Raw genomic sequence first — 16,904 nt, forward strand, 5'->3', positions numbered from 1 at the left:
GCGGAGCTAAGGTGCCCTATGGAGTTGTTAAAAGTAGGCATAAATGTGAATAACAAGTGTATAAGCTCATTACTGTCAAGCTCCGTTCAACTGTCAAAATTGTCAGAAGCACCTGTCAAAGGGACCTGTCAAAACTGTCAGAATTCCAATGCTTGTAGTTATAAGGCATTGTGCATTGAATGAACTGATTGTTATTATAAGTCTTTATTTAGTTGAAGAAATATAAACATAGTAAATAGGTTTTTATCAATGTGAAGTGTTTTTCAATCTAGTGAAGTTTGCAATAGACAGTTAGAACTTTATTTTACTTCACCTCTGCATGTATCCTGAGATCTGCCATGGTGGATACTGGGTGAATGGACATGGTAGGTGTAAGGGCAAATGATGGTGGGTGGGGGAGACATGTGTTGGCATAGGAGCTATAAAGGGCCATGGGGTATGGGTGGGGGGGGGACCTAGATTGTTTATATATCCAATTCAATCCAATCAAGACCAATTCAAAGTCTCAGCAAGTGAGACATTCCCAGATCCAAGCTCACAAGACAGGTCTCTCACTTCCTGTCTTGGGCTTGATCTACATGATCCAAGCTGATTGGAGCAGGCATTGCACCTCTTGCAAGACTTGGTTTCATTTGCATCTTAGCCAAAAGGCTGAGATGTTGCTTTAAAAAATTGCTTAAAATGAAGCCTTAGTGTAATCTCATGACTTCAACCAAGTACTACACTTGATCTTAGCCAAAAGGCCGAGAAGCATAGGAAAATTGAGGCATGAAGTACCTATTAAATCATTCTTCAGACTACAACCTGTCTCCAAATGATTCCTACCCCTACTTTGTGAGCTCAACACCAATCTTTCTTCTCCATTTTAACCTTTCTTATCTCTTAGATCATATATCATAGAAACCCCACAGTGCAGAAGGAGGCCATTCGGCCCATCGAGTATGCACTGACAACAATCCCACCCCAGGTCCTGTCCCTACAACTCTACACCTTTACCGACTAATCCCTCTAACCTACACATCCCGGGACACTAAGGGGCAATTTAGCATGGCCAATGCACCTAACCCGCACATCTTTGGACTGTGGGAGGAAACCGGAGCACCCGGAGGAAACCCACGCAGACACGGGGAGAACGTGCAAACTCCACACAGACAGTGATCCAAGCCGGGAATCGAACCTGGGTCTTTGACGATGCGAGGCAGCTGTGCTAACCACAGTGCCACCATGCCGCCCTACCTTCTTTTGTTTTACTTCTATTATAGTGTTCCTTTATATATCATATGTTTCTCTTTTTCTGTATCATTACTGTGCATTTACTTTTGCTTTTGCCATAGTCAATTTATCCATTGAACCCAACCATTGATGCAGCACTTTACTTCTCAGTAGGAACGTATTTAATCTATCCCTTATTCAGCTTGTGCTTGGATATCCATTACTTGGACGACTGTTTGATCAGTCATTCTTAAGTAAATTAATCTGAAGTAGATCCCCTTTTATCCCAGTGGAATTAGCTAAATTCCAGCCAATTTCCCTGATCTTAATCTCTAAATCTAGCTGTAGAATAAACAGACCTGAAATACCAAGGCTTGTAACTTCTGAGCTTGAGGGCAGCGTATGTGGGGGCGTACCTCAAGATGTGCTGGGGAATAATACCCCCTCCACCCCGAATTCTCAGGTAAGGACTGCACGGCAATTAGCCAGGAGTTCAAACTTCTTCTGGGCAGCTATCCTGCACTGGGAACCATCTGGTAATAGTCTGTAACTTCCTGGCTCCCCAGTGTCAGATTTTGGGTACCCCAGTTACGTGCTGGGGAATCCCTCCTGGAGGTTCCTAAGTAAGGGTTTACGTGACGATTGTCCAGAAGTGTTAAATGCCTCTGGACAATTGTGCTGGGAACCATGCAGCAAAGCTATTTAAATTGGTTGTACCAGAGTTACACTAATAGTTACTCGGAAAGAGTTAGAAATAAAAGCACTTCTACTTTCTGTGTAACTATTTTAAACACCCAGATCGATTCCTGCATGGCACCCCTGACCCTCCAGGGGTCACTTCCAATTAATTCCCCCCCCTCCACTACAGTATTCTGCTCCTTGATTGTGCATCCCCGCCTCCTCGCACCCTCAAACCTGCAGGCCTGACTTTCATCCCCAACCCATTCTCCCCCCCAACCAAGCTGAATTCCTCTGACCCCCCTCCCACACTGCGCACCCTCCGATTGCCTCTCCATCCCGACCTCAAATTTCTTCCATCCACCCGCACCCCCACCTCAGCATGATGTTGTGGTACCTACCCCAGCACTTCTTTTTCAAAATGTCAAGCAATATGCTGGGAAATGCCAGTGGGTTACACCCCATTTCCCACCTGAGGTGACACTTCGAAAAAATATCAGAAAATTCCACCCTTCAGTACATATTCTCAGCTGACATTCAGAACAATATAAAGTGGTAGTGCATTGCTGGAGGTGTTGTCTTTCAGATGAGATGATAAATCAAGGCCCTATCTGCCTTCCCAGGTTTATGTAAATGATTCCATTGCATTATTTGAAGACTAGCACAGGAGTTCTCTTTGGTGCCAATATTTATCCTGAAACAAATTATTTGAGCATCATCTTACTGCTGTTCATGCAACCTTGCAGTGCACGACTGACTACTGTGTTTCCTATATTTCACCTGATTATACTTCAAAAGCACTTCAAAGTGATTTTGGGTCATCCTGAGGCCATGGAAAGCCCTGTATAAATGCAAGTTCTTTCTCTTAACCCTGAAATGAACTGCTGTCCAAAACATTGAATTCTTTCTTTGGTTAATGCGTTCAGAAGGGAAATTAATTTATAATTCATCAGGTAACAAAATGTGAAAATAGTCTGCGGTGGTTTTGATAAGCTAACTGTGGAGTAGAAGGGAGGAAACCTGGATAAGGTCCGTGATTATTATAATAATAGTAGTTTGCAGGCTAACACTAAATGTGTTGCTGGGTCATTACACACCTCAGCAGAAGGCCAAACTTTGTGCGTGGCTAATACCACTTAAAGTTAGTCTGTGTTATTTAAAACTAGCCTACATCAGAAGAAAGTAATGCCCTCCCCCATGGCGAGTTTGGTGGTGGGGAGACATTTAAATAGGTAGAAGGGTGGTGAGCATGGACCCCACCTTCCCACTTCTGCCTCAATTATGTCTGTGGCAGGAAGGCCTATGTACAGCCTTTCTGTCCCATCGCCAATCGAGGCCCTTAAATAGAATGTTAATGTCCATTTTAGGGCATCATTTCACTCCTGCTGATATTTACCCTTATGCAATTATTAGGACACACACACATATACAGGTATTAGAAATAAGAGGGGAACATTTTCCTGTCTCGCCCACCACGGGAATTGTAGCAGGCAGGGGGTGGACCATTCAAAGGTCCATTGACTTCGGGTGGGATTCTCTGGTTTTGAAGCGATCGCGGCCGGAGAATCCCACCCAAGGCGAGTTAGAGTGCAATAAAGAAATGGTTAAATAATATACAGTTAAGTGTCCTTCTATAGTCCATAAGGCATAGTTTTTAAGCATTGCAGCTGATTTAGGTTAGCTTGTTTCTTGAATGCAGTCAGATGTAGAAGATGTTGCAATTATTATGAGATTTTGGTTCACTGGTAGGATTGGCTTCTAGAACTAGGTGACACTCTGATTCCAAAAGAGATAGAGGAAGAAAGAGCAGTCCTCTGCCTGTTTCCTCTGCTGAATACTTTCTTGGCACCATCAGTGTAACTTGCAATCTTTCTAAAGTGACTAGGCAAGCTTACCTTGAAATACTTTGTATGTGTTTTGGGTGGGTCTGTCTGTGGCAGCCATTGTTTCAATACTCAGTACTTTGCACTTCTGAGGTCTCTCCCTTAGACAGTTATGAGTTTTGATGGGTATCTGATTTTTGGGAATGTCTCTTCATATTCCCCTGAGGGTAATTTTTTTGTTTCTCACCTTCACCTTGGAATGTGGTCTTGCAGTTTGTTCTGTCTCAGTTAAAGTTGCAAAAATTCCAACCAATTGAAAGTTGAAAATCATATTTTCAAAAAACAAAAGGGCATAGATAGCCTCATGGCAATGTCACAATCTGCTTATTTCTGCCACTTGCTAATGATTGCAAGCTACTGACCTTCCTGAAATGGCCCCTGGTGAGGGTCACACCAGAAGTGCATACACAACATGCATATCATTTTGAAACCAAAACAGCACATATAATTCCACAACTACAGATGTTATGGAAACAAATTTTGGGCCTGTAATCTTTACATTTATCAATCAATATTTGAATATTCTCTCCTGAAGAGAAAACTTTGGGAAGCAAGTATGCACTAGTTGCAAAGAAATTTTGGATAAATACGAATTGGAAAATTCTACACTGACATTGAATGTGTACATACTTGGATTTTAAACTTGGAGTGTGAGACTCATACATCAGCCTGCTTTTTTGGTACTTTATTCTTGTATTGAAACCTGGATAAGGTTGAAAATAAAGCTTGCGCTCTGAATAGTTCGAGAATATTGACTGGCTAATTTTGTATTGACTGGTTAATTTTGTGATCTGTTAGGAGAATGCACACCCTGATTGGGCACCGAGGGGAGATCAGCAGTGCACAGTTTAATTGGGACTGTTCACTTATTGCTACTGGATCAATGGACAAAACCTGCACGGTAAGATTCTCACAAAATTGTGTCACCATGCTGCAGAAATACTCAACTTAAGGAAATGGCAATGCTGGCTTCATCAGACTGCGAACCCAGAATTTAATTTTATTTCTTGTCTCAAAACTGTTTGCTGATATTTTCTTCTTCCCATCTCAATTTTAAAATCCAACTGGTGAAATGGAAGCTGAACCTGCGAGCGGCTTTGTGACTTTGCAAGCTGTGAATGGGTTGGTGCCAACATTCAGGTTCCTGGCACCTACCTGCCCCTGAAATGTTGAAGGCAAAGTGGTGAAGAGCAACCCTGTGGTGCATGGCACTGGTTGTTTAAAGGGACATGATTTGTTTTTGAGTCTATACCCCGCAGGAAAAAATACAAAATAAATTGGTTGGGAAGATTTTTCATGCTGTTCCCATTTAATACTTAAAATTACATTTCAATCAGACATTAAACTGACAATAACATCTGTAATAACAATGTTAAATTCCACATGTATGTTGATGATACCCATCTCTAACTCACCACACTTCTCTTGCCCCCCCCCCCATTTTATCATGCTGCTTGACCTACATCCATTATTGCATGAGCAGAAGTTTTATCCCATTAAATGTTGGGAAGACCAAAGCCATTGGGCTGAATTTTCCAGCCAGTATTTTTTGGACCCGCGAAGGATGACCCTCCCCCTGTGGCAGGACAGGCAAGCCATTCAAAACACCATAGACATCGGTGGAAGATCCCACTGATGAATGGTGAGCTGCTTCTGCTGCCAGAAAACACGCTGCAGGGGGACTAGAAAATCCCAACCATTGTCTTTGGCCGTCAACAACAACTCCATTATTTAACCATGGACTCTGATCCTATTCCTCACCACTTTCTGAGGCTGAACTGGACTGATTGCAACCTCGACACCCTATTTGACCCAGGGGCGATTCTCCCAAAAGTGCTGAATTGGCGAGGAAATAGGTCTAGATCATGATTGTTTTTTCAGTGCAACTTCAGATCCGAATCTCCCACTCTGTGCAATGCAGGGGTCACAATCGTGAATATCATTAAAAACCCAGGAGGGTGGGGCCTATTTGCACCAGAGTCTGACAGTTCTGGAACTCTGCGCATGTGCAGTGGCCCCGATCTGTCAGTCTCCCCGTTTGCTGACCAGCTCGATCACTGGCCAGCCCTGAACCGCAATCCTCCCCCCGTCCCGGAGTGCCCCAATGTCCGGCCCCCCACACCCAGCAATGGCGGTCCCCCCCTTAGCCTGGCAGACCCTCCTGACAGGAGGCAGGTCCCCCCTGCCGGCAGACCACCACCAACCCCCCCCCCCCCCCCCCCGCCCCCCTCCCGACCCCAGCCTGCCCCGATCGCTGGCCTCCCTCCAGCACAGATCAATCCATATGCAGAGTGGCAATGGGACCCCTCACCCTCACCGATCACCCCCTAGACCCCACCCACAATAGACTCCACCCTCTTGGCACTGCCCAATGCCTGATGTGCAGTGCCAAGGTGCCCCCTGGGCATGGGCACTCTGTCCTTTGGGCAGTGCCAGGATGCACACGCTGGCACTGCCAGCATGCCCATGCCCAAAGGCACCACCCCACCGCTGCCCGACGCACTGGGGGACCCTGATTACCTCCCCTTTCCCTCTGGTGGGGTCTCCCGCTAGTTCCCTGAATGTGGGGAGCTACTCTAAACCCCGCCAGAGTGAAATACTCCTGGCGGGGTGGCAGATGCACGGAACTTGCCGGGCCCGATAATCACATGTAAAATAGATTTAAAATACACAAAAAAAAGATTTAAATCACTTACCTCTCTTCCCACCGGTTTCCAGTGTGGTCCTGACTGCAACTGTTCTTCGGCTCTGGGAGATGCGCATGCGTCGGGAATGCATGTGCAAATCCCGTGAAATGGCCGGCACGCGCGTCTCCCGACCCAACCTGCCAGAAAATGTGCGGGTCACGATTGGAGAATCGACCCCCCATTTCCTCTTCATAACCAAGTCTGGCTCAATAATATTGCTCTTACCTCAGCTCACCTGCTGCTGAAATCTATATCCGTACCTTGTTTAGGATCAAAACTGACTTCCAAGACTCGCCTGGCTGACCTTCCATCTCTGTATTTTTGAGCTCATCTAAACCTCTGCTGCTGATACCAAGGACTTGTGCCAAATCCCATTCACCCATCACTCATTATCCTTGTGCTTGCTGTTATACAGGTGATTCATCCAGAAATGCCTCGAGTTTAAAATTCACATCCTTGTTTTCAAATTCCTCCATGGCCAAGCATTTTCCTAGCTCAGTAAGGTCTTTCAGTCTTGCAATATTCTGGCTGTACCCCTGCAAATCTGGCTTCTTGTATATCGCCAATTTCATCTTTCCATCATTGGTTATCATCCCTTTAGCTGCCTGGGCTCTAGACTCTCCCTAAATCTCTTCACTTCTTATATCTCTTTCCTTTCAGTCACACCATAATACTTATCCCTTTGAATAAGCTTTTGGTCACCTGTCCATATTTCTTTATATGGACCTTTGTCAAATTTGGTCTGATACTATATGAATGGAAGTTATTGTTAAATATTCTGCCATGTAGTTTAAACTCTGACATAGCATATCTCTGCCAATTTGCCGTGTCATTTGGTGACAGTAGTGGGTATAAACCTGCAGTTCTCCTTAATGGTGAAGTCTCGATGTTGCTCAGAGTGTTGGACATGAGAATTGCAAATAAAGGTCATGTGTTTCATGAAAACAGGGCACAGGATAGTCAATCCACAGTATTCTTGTGCATATCCCAGTAGCATTGCTAGAACCCAGACAGCAGATTGCTGGATTTCTGATAGAATGGTGTGTGTCAAATGGAGGCCAGAAATGAAGACAAGAACATTTTAGATTCTGAACTCTGCGTTGCTGGCACTTCTGCCACAAAACTCCTCCCCCCACCACCACCGTGGAGAAACCCTCCCCCCCCCAACGGAAACTGAAACTGAATCCTACCCCATACAACACCACTCTCATGAAACACTCCTCAGCACTGCCCCATGGCACTACCAGGGGGCAGTGCCAAGTACTGCCTGGGCATGGTCCTCTTCCCCCTGGGGGCTGTACTTAGCTGTGTGCCTCCAGCAGGTTCTGCTCGCCAGGTGTGTGCCATGGGGGACCTGTTGTGATTCACATCGGTGTGAATGCACATTTTAACATGCAGGGACTATCAGGTGTGAAGGCCGATAATAATATTTAAATTGATGCAACTAGGGATCCTCACTTTTTAAGTTGGGATTCCTGTCATGTCATTGGCAAGGGATGATGATAGTCGATTGGGTGTAAAAACCGTTTTGTGAGTTCTGTGTGATTCTCTGCCTCCTTTGTCATTCCTGCCCCTTGAAAATGGGAGTGGAAAATCCTCCTATGTTTCAGTGCTCCTATGGGTGGAATTTTCTCTGTATTTGGCAGAGTGTAAGAAGTCTAACAACACCAGGTTAAAGTCCAACAGGTTTATTTGGTAGCAAAAGCCACTAGTTTTCGGAACAGGCTGTTCCTTTGTTAGGTGGGTGGGAGTTCTGATCACAAACAGGGCACAAAGACACAGAGTGGCTTTGGCAGAGTGTGACAGCAGGCAGGAAAAGTGGAGTTGAAGCAATTGGTACCAACAATGGCTCTCTCCGTAATGTTGGGAACATTGAAAATAATTTGGAATGGCAAGGGGTGGATCCCATGACATCACGCTGGTGGCTTGGGGTCTTACTGAGCCTGCCCTGACATCAACTTAGTTTTTTAAAGATCGGGACACCATTTTAAAAGGCTGCCCCAGTGGTACACAAAGTTTCATATGGAATCCTGTTAGGTCACTGGTGTGGGGTGGGGATAATTGCTTCATGTTTTTACATCCCACCCAATGAAAACAGGAGACCCACCATGACTTTCACAAGTTTCATTAAAGCCAACCTTTGGTGGTAGTTGGGGAAAGAACATCATAATCTAGAATAGTTAGAGGTAGAAATTGGAAACCGCGTTTTCCAGGAATAAAGTGACTGCCATCAGTTCCAATTCTGAGATCCAACCTCATGCCCTCCAAGCTCACCTGAAAAGCCACTGACCCAAAATTTGGGTGGGCCATTTTTCAGGCGGTTAGAGTGGCCACAAAACAGGTTGTTAGGCTCCTTGAGTAAACTAATGAAGGGTCTGGCACCTGTTGTAGGACTCACGCCGAATTGGATTGCTCTGAACGGAACTTAAAGGTGACAGTTCTGCTCTACTCAGGTTTCCTGGGCATGGATACAGTTTAGCCAATGATTTCCCACTCCAACCCCACTGCCACCACTCCAGGTCTTCTTGTGTATCTCCAGGTGTGCTGGAAAAATAATTGGGCAAGTTAACTGCCTACCTCATAAGTTGGGGTGCAAGGTAAGATATTTTGCATTTATTTTGTTGGAACAATCTTCAATAAAAAATTAGTTTGATTTACGAATACTGACTATTTTCTAGCTTTGGGATGCTGTCAGTGGAAAGTGTGTGGCAACATTGTCTGGACATGAAGATGAAGTACTGGATGTTTGCTTTGATTACACAGGGCAGCTTATAGCAACTGCTTCAGCTGATGGTAGGTGTAATAACAGCTGTGTCCATACAAAGGAATATTGTGTTCATTAAATGCCTCTCTTATGTTCTAGCACTTGTATGTCCTTTCAATGAAATATACTCAGTTACACCACATTATGAATTTTATAAGATAAAGTATGGAAGCAGTCTCGAAGGGCTGAATTTGCCTACATCTGCTCCTGCTCCTAATTCCTATGTTCCTATGATGAGATAAATTCAATGCAAGAGCATGGTTGTGAATGTCTTTCTTACTTCCCTGGGGGTAAGCTGTGTTGTGGGCTGCTGCCTGCACAGCCCATGCAGAGTTCTCCATTGATATAGGCACACTGACTTGAATTCCCTGTGCTCACCTGAACAAAATGAATTGACACTATCCTGACGCTACAGTCTAATCAGCTGGTGTGATGCCAGGATTCCAAGTTTAGGCAAAGTAGGTCCTGAAAATGCCTGCACTGTCCGCTCCTTTAAGAAAAAGAAGCATGAAACAGCAAGCTGGGCTCTGCAGTAGATTTATTTAAAGGGTGAGTCCCCCTGATTGTAGGTAAGTTATAATGTTTGGAACTTTTTCCATTGGAAAGTGTCCGAAAGTACTCTACAGTGATTTTGGAGGTGTTTGGATGCATTTACCGGAGCATTCTCACAGTGATGGAAGAGAATTACATGATCTGTCCACATAAATACTGGAACAGGTCTGTGGACAGTAGTTTCAGAGGCACAATGGAGTGAATGGAACAGAGACCAGGGAGAGAGCCAACACTATGCCATGCAATCTGCCAAATGGAGTCCACTGATCTTTGGAGGTGATTGCAAGCTGGTAATTGGGTTCTGAAGAAATCTCTGTCTGGTTTCTGAAGGTCAGTCGAAGCTGGGCATTAGATGAATCTTTGAATTATTCCCTGGTAGATAACTAACTGTTTAATTTTAATCAAGATCTAATTTGCAGTTAATCATGAGAAAATTTCACGCCTTCATTGCAGTTATTTTTATACTTTAATGCTATTTGTCCAGAGAAACCATAATACTGACTATGTTCACTCTTTGCTTGAAGGTACTGCAAGGGTTTACAGTGCGGCCAGCCGCAAATGTATGATGAAGCTTGAAGGTCATGAAGGAGAAATCTCCAAGGTAGGTTTAAAAAAAACTGGCTGAGAAATTATTGCATAAAAGATAAAATTTAAGGGGCACAAAATCAGCAAATCAATTGCTCTGAGCACCGGTTCATGCTGAGTCAATGTTGCCTTCAGGCCTCATGTAAATGTCGTGGGTGAAAAAAGGGTCCCACGTCAATTTGTTCATTAGAAAGGCTCAGTTCTTATGCAGAGCTGATCAATAGATCTTGCCTTGGGGTGGACTGAAATGCACCAACAGCACGCTGGAGTTTTTTACTGGGCCCTTTTTTAGAGGAACCCTCTTATGGATCTACTTTCTTTGCACTATTTTCAAGTGACCCCCCCCCCCAGCGGTCTTTTGGTAGGTTAGCAGATGGTAGATGGATGGACCTCCAGTCAACTCTATACTGACAGCTGTGGAGGAGCTTTTTTAAAATCAGTGTTTATTGGTTATTGCAGATATTGTGATATATCAAGGAAGGGGTGGGGCTACAAATTATCTTTAATTTCATCAATCAAATAATCTCAAATAACTTTGAGAAATGATACCGTCACATCCCTTCTTGGCTGACGATAAGCCATGACTCAAGATGGTGGGGAAATTATTGGAAACAATTTTGACGGACAGGATTAATCAACACCAAGAAAGGCAAGGATTGATCAGAGATAGTCAGCACGGATTTGTTGGTGGGAGATCCTGCCTGACTAATTTAGTTGAGTTTTTTGAAAAGGTAACTAAATAGATTGATGAGGGTAGTGCAGTTGATGTAGTTTACATGGACTTCAGTGAGACCTTTAACAAGGTCCCACATGGAAGGCTGGTCCAAAAGGTTAGAGCCCATGGCATCCAGGGCAAGTTAGCAAATTGCATCCAAAATTGGCTTATAAATAGGAGGCAGAGGGTGATGGTGGAGGGCTGCTTTTGTGGTTGGAAATCTGTGACAAGCAGCGTACCACAGGGATTGGTGCTGGGACCCTTGATGTTTGTTATATACATTAACGACTTGGATGTGAATCTAGAATTATAATTAGTAAGTTCGCAGATAATGCGTAAATTGGTGGTGTTGTTGATAGTGAGCAGGATAGTATTAGGCTACTGACTGATATTGATCAGCTGGTAGGTTGGACAGAGCAATGGCAGATTGAATTTAATGCTGGTAAGTGAGATAATGCATTTTGGGATGTCTAATAAGGATAGGATATACACAATAAATGGTTGGTCCCTAGGGAGTATTGAGGAACAAAGGGACCTTGATGTACAACTCCATAGAGCCCTAAAGGTGACAGCACAGATAGAGAGGGTGGTGAAGAAGGCACATGGAATGCGTGCCTTCATTAGCCGGGGCGTAGAATATAGGAGCAGGGAGTCTTGTTACAACTTTACAAAACATTGGTGAGGCCATAGATGGCATATTGTGTGCAGTTCTGGTTGCCACACTATCGAAAGGATTTGATTGCACTGAAGAAGGCTCAGAGAAGATTCACTAGGATGCTGCCTGGGATTGAAAGTTTCAGCTATGAGGAGAGACTGGATAGGCAGGGTTTGTTTTCCTTGGAGCAGAGGAGGCTGAGGAGGGAAATCGGATAGAGGTATACAAAATTCTGAGAGGCATAGATAAGGTAAATTGCAAAAATGTTTTCGCCATGGCAGAGGTTTCTAAAATCAGAGGAGTTAGGTTTAGGGTGAGGAGTAAGTGGTTTAGAGGGGGTGTGAGGATTTCTTTTCCATCCAGAGAGTGGTAGAAATATGGAACGCACTGCCTGAGAGGATGGCGGAGGCAGTATTTAAGAAACATCTGGACAAGCACTTAAATCGCTTGGCATAGTAGGCTATGGTTCAATGCCGATAAATGGGATGAGTATAGATTGGTATTTGATGGTCGGCATATACATGGTGGGCTGAAGGGCCTGTTTCTGTGCAGTATGGCTCTGTGTTTAGAAATGGGGTCTTGCAACTACTTGGTAATGGAATTAAATAAAACTATATGGCATACAATACTCACCCATGTTGACTTGATATAAGAAGCCACTAAAATGTGAATGTGCACAATGATGAATTATCACCCTCAAACCTTGACAGTTCTAATTCACAACTTACATTTCCTATAGACCCTTTGTCCCACAGGAAGTGGTACCAGGGGAGGGTAAAGACTCCTCAAAAGAAGGTGTTCACGCTGAGGATGGACTGTCATAAGACTCATGTATACCCACCAGCTCAGATTCACACACCTCAGTAGATCTGCAATATTTTCTCTTAGCTGTGCAGCTAACCCAGAGTTTTCTGCGCAGGATGAGCTAAATTGGCCCTTTTAGGTCATTGTACATGTGCAGCCGGGTAAACAAATGGCCTTGCCTTTAAATGAATATTCTGTGCACAACAAAATGAAAATAGAGGGAAAGTAGGTTGGTGGTTTCTCACAATGTGTCTCACAAGTGAGCAGGAGTAGGTGTTAGAAACAAGGTTAGTGAAGGGTTTCTGTTGGAAGCTGCAGGACCTTCCAAGTTCTGCTCAGCTGGATGTATATTCTGAGCATTGGGGGCCATTGGCGAAGAATATAATTCTGTAGCAGTAATGGGAAATGAGTAAGGTTCTGTCAGCCTTTCTAGCTGTGCTGTACATGATTAGGTGCACCCCCACCGCGGATTTCTCAGCTATGAGGGGTGTGTTCGGTGGGAAACCCCATTGACAAAGGCGTGGCCATAAGACCCCGCCACCAGCGAGCGGCACACTGCCTCCTGCTGCTGTGAAACACACCACAGAGGGGGAGGAAAATCTCACCCTCTATCTACCTCTGCCTTAAAAATATTCAGGCTTTGCTGCCACTGCCTTTTGAGGAAAAGAGTTCCAAAGTCACACGACCCTCCGAGAAAAAAATTCTCCTCCTCTTCATCTTAAATGTGTGACCTCTTATTTTCAAACAGTGATTTCTAGTTCCACATACCCCCACAAGAAGAAATATCCTTTTCACATCCTTGCTGGCAAGACCCCTCAGGATCTTGTATGTTTCAATCAAGCCACCTCTTATTCTTCTAAACACCAGTGGATACAAACCTAGTCTGTCCTCATAAGATAACCTTCCCATTCTAGATAATAGTCTGGTAAATCTTCCCTGAACTGCTTCCAATTAATTTACATCCTTCCTTAAATAAGGAGACCAAAACTGTGCACAGTACTCCAAATGTGGTCTGACCAATTTCCTATATAACTGAAGCATAATCCCTCTACTTTTGTAATCAATTCTCCTTGCAATTCAATTAGCTTTCCTAATTACTTACTGCACCTGTAAACTAACCTTTTGCGATTCATGCACTAGGACATCTAGATCCGTCTGCATCTAAGACCTCTACAAGCTCTCACCATTTAGATATGTTTCTTTTATGTTTTTCCTGCCACTCTGTCTATAGTATAAATTCCATTATGTTTCAGGCCTTTGCGCTGATGTCTACATGCATGAAAGACTAACTTTCTCCCTTGAGCATCAGACTGAGGGTCAGCCAAGTGCATGCTGACCCTCACCTCGACTTGCACACTCAGATTTCCAACTTGAACAGGACTGATGAAAACCTAACCTTGGCCACTCCACTGAGCGCATCACTGAGGAACAGCAAGATGCTCTCCAACTCATTGCTAGAAGAGAAGTGTGGGTGGGTAATGAAAGGGAAGATAGAGGAAGAGGAGATGAAAGTGGGAACTCTGCTCAAAGTGTTCCACTTATGACCCCTTGGTCCCCTCTTCATTCAGATGCTGTCTCCTGGCCTTGCACAGCTGCAATAGGCTGTGAGGTTGTCCCTTTCTGCACTCCAAAACTGAGAGGACATTGGCCATGAGCATTGATCAATCAGAGCAGGGTTATGAGCAGCCTGACTCTACATGTACTAAAGTCACAGGAGTAACACTATGTGGGAGTGATGGTAAAAGGAAGAGTAGGAATTGTAGTTGCACAAGAACATGATTAGATTGTTAATTTTACATTGATTGTATGACAGTTTTGCACTGTGGGTTTCCTCCAGGTGCTCCAGTTTCCTCCCACAGTCTGAAAGATGTGCTGGTTAGGTGCATTGACCCGAACAGGCCCCGGAGTGTGGCGACTAGAGGATTTTCACAGTAACTTCATTGCAGTGTTAATGTAAACCTTACTTGTGACTAATAAATAAATTTTACTTTACTGAAGGTCGGGGGAAGGCCGAATAGGTTCAGAATACGGCTGCACTCTCTCCATCTAAGTGAAATGTGTTGGAATCAAGCCATCCCAGGCAGCTAACTATGTGGCTGCTGATGCCCTTACCACATCACCCTTCTTCCTCTGGTATCATTTTGCTTCACCTCTTCCTCTGAAGAGACAATGCACTCAACACCTTCCTCCCCCGAGAACTCCAGTCCTTGCTACTGTGTAATGTTATCCACACTGCATAATGATAGTTCATTATTGATACCAGGCTGGTGCATATTGAGGGGCACTGCCAGATATGTTGAGGGACCTGAAACACATCTTCAACATGCTGATTGCTTGATCTATCACAGCTCTGGTGCTCAGCTGTCTTCTCTTTTATCTCCCCTGGACATCATTGTCTGGGTTCCTCATGCATATCATGAACCAGAATATCAGAGGGTAACTCTTGTCTCCAAGGCACCATTGATTAATATGACTTTGAGTTGTGAATATATCAGGGCACCTCTACTAGTGCAAGACAAAAGCATCATGGCGAGCTCTTGGGTATCTTGTGCACACATGCATGATTTCTTTTGTGTTTTCAGAAGAGTTTGAACATTGATGGAGTGGAATCCCTCAGTTGATGAAGACTCCAGGGTGGGGATCTGGAGTGCTTTGATTGTCATATGTGCAGTTGGAATTGTATATGTGGAGTCAGGAAGAATAGGAATGCAGGACCATTCAATATCCCCACCAAGATGATTTACCTCTACCGGTTAACTCAGAATACAAGCACAGCAATTTCCCACCCTCTTGTAACCGGTGAAGTGCTCATTTTCTATCTGTGGCTCGCCACAGCTGAATGAAGGTGGAACACAAAATGTTTGTCTTTCTGACGCTAGCATCGGGCGTGCAATGCTGTTGCACTGCTAGCATCCCAGCAGGTTCCTGTTCTCAGTTTGATTTCTGCAAACAAGGAACACAGTGCTGCTTGACAAGAAATTCTTAGCACTATTGGTTGGTCTTCCCAGATGGATGTATGCTGAGATGAAGAGATATCAGATTTTACTTTAAACATGTGGCATATACAACACCTCTAAGGAGCTAAGCAATCATACTTTTAAAAATCATATTTAGAACTGACAAAGTTTGCACTTTAACTATAAAAGTAACATTGTTACAATAGAGTATTTTAAGTAATATGAACAGTTCCAGTGACATGAAAGCAATAAGTTCTAATCCTACAATGCTTTTGTCAGATTTGTTTCAATCCTCAGGGCAGTCGCATTCTTACAGGCAGTTCTGATAAGACGTCCAGGCTTTGGGATCCTCGCACAGGCCAATGTCTTCAGGTGCTGGAAGGTCACACTGATGAAATTTTCTCATGTGCTTTTAACTACGAAGGAAATGCTATCATCACAGGTACTGTGTGAAATGATACTTGGATAGCATTAATGTAAGTATTTTCCTGAACGACATGATGGTGAAAGCAGGTTCAATAAATTCCAAAAGGGAAGCGTGTTCACACTTGAAGAGAAAACATTGCAGGGCTATAGGAAAAGAAAAGGAGTGGGACTAATTTGGTCGCTCTTCCCAAGAGCTGCTACGGGCACTATGGGCCGAATGGCCTTTTTCTGTACTGTATGATTATACGATTTATTTTCTTTTTTCCCTTCTATATCCCTAGAAAGTACAACAAATTTCTTGGGGGTACAGGGACGTTCTATCTTTCTTGACCACTAACATTTCCTATACTTCAACAGTGACTGCGCTTCGAAAGTACTTCATAAGCTATAAATGATTTGGTGGTCCTAAAAGGTGCTACATAAACACAGGGCCTTTCATTTTATTTTCCATGTGAACTTGATCAACATTGGAAAGGTTGGTGCTTCAGATGGACCCATTGTGACAAGCAATCTTTATTAGATTACATACTTCAAATCACTCGCTACTGTATAATATATATGTTTAAATATTGGCCATTGTTTGTTGTAACTTTAGTTCTTATTATTCTTGACTCAGGGGTCACTAGTCGACCCCTAGTCTGTGACGCAAGTAGACCAGTCTTTTTTCAGTGTACACTGAAGGGCATTCAACTTGTATGTGAAGTCAATTACTGCAAGTTCAAAAATAAATCACTTGCAAAAGAGTACAATTAACATCCAGAATTATTTTTTAAACATTGGCTTATTTGGAGTAAGAAATATTAAATGTAGTTTGTTTTTATTGTAATACAGGAAGCAAGGATAACACTTGCAGGATTTGGCGGTGAATGAAGATGGAGTCACTAAAGCCACATTAATAAATTCATACTGTAAAACCTCTTGGATGAGAACGCTGTAATGTTGTTCTATAGGTGAGCGTCTGTATTATTTAAGACATTCATTGTCTC

General features: G+C 43.7%; 1 protein-coding gene and 1 non-coding gene across 2 annotated transcripts in view; one reads left to right on the forward strand and one right to left on the reverse strand.

Moving 5' to 3' along the window:
- The window catches only part of daw1 (dynein assembly factor with WDR repeat domains 1), a 38,537-nt gene extending 21,753 nt beyond the window's left edge, over nucleotides 1-16,784 (forward strand). The window contains exons 9-13 of the mRNA XM_078201984.1: nucleotides 4,572-4,674; nucleotides 9,139-9,253; nucleotides 10,301-10,377; nucleotides 15,772-15,934; nucleotides 16,750-16,784. Coding sequence (XP_078058110.1) covers nucleotides 4,572-4,674; nucleotides 9,139-9,253; nucleotides 10,301-10,377; nucleotides 15,772-15,934; nucleotides 16,750-16,784 — 493 coding nt within the window. The remainder of the gene's footprint in view (nucleotides 1-4,571; nucleotides 4,675-9,138; nucleotides 9,254-10,300; nucleotides 10,378-15,771; nucleotides 15,935-16,749) is intronic.
- On the reverse strand, nucleotides 570-755 carry LOC144492012 (U2 spliceosomal RNA). Its single transcript, XR_013497564.1, has one exon. It is a non-coding gene; the product is annotated as a U2 spliceosomal RNA (small nuclear RNA).
- Nucleotides 16,785-16,904: the final 120 nt, after the last annotated feature.

This window comes from Mustelus asterias, chromosome 3, assembly GCF_964213995.1.
Source record: "Mustelus asterias chromosome 3, sMusAst1.hap1.1, whole genome shotgun sequence".
NCBI lineage: Eukaryota > Metazoa > Chordata > Chondrichthyes > Carcharhiniformes > Triakidae > Mustelus > Mustelus asterias.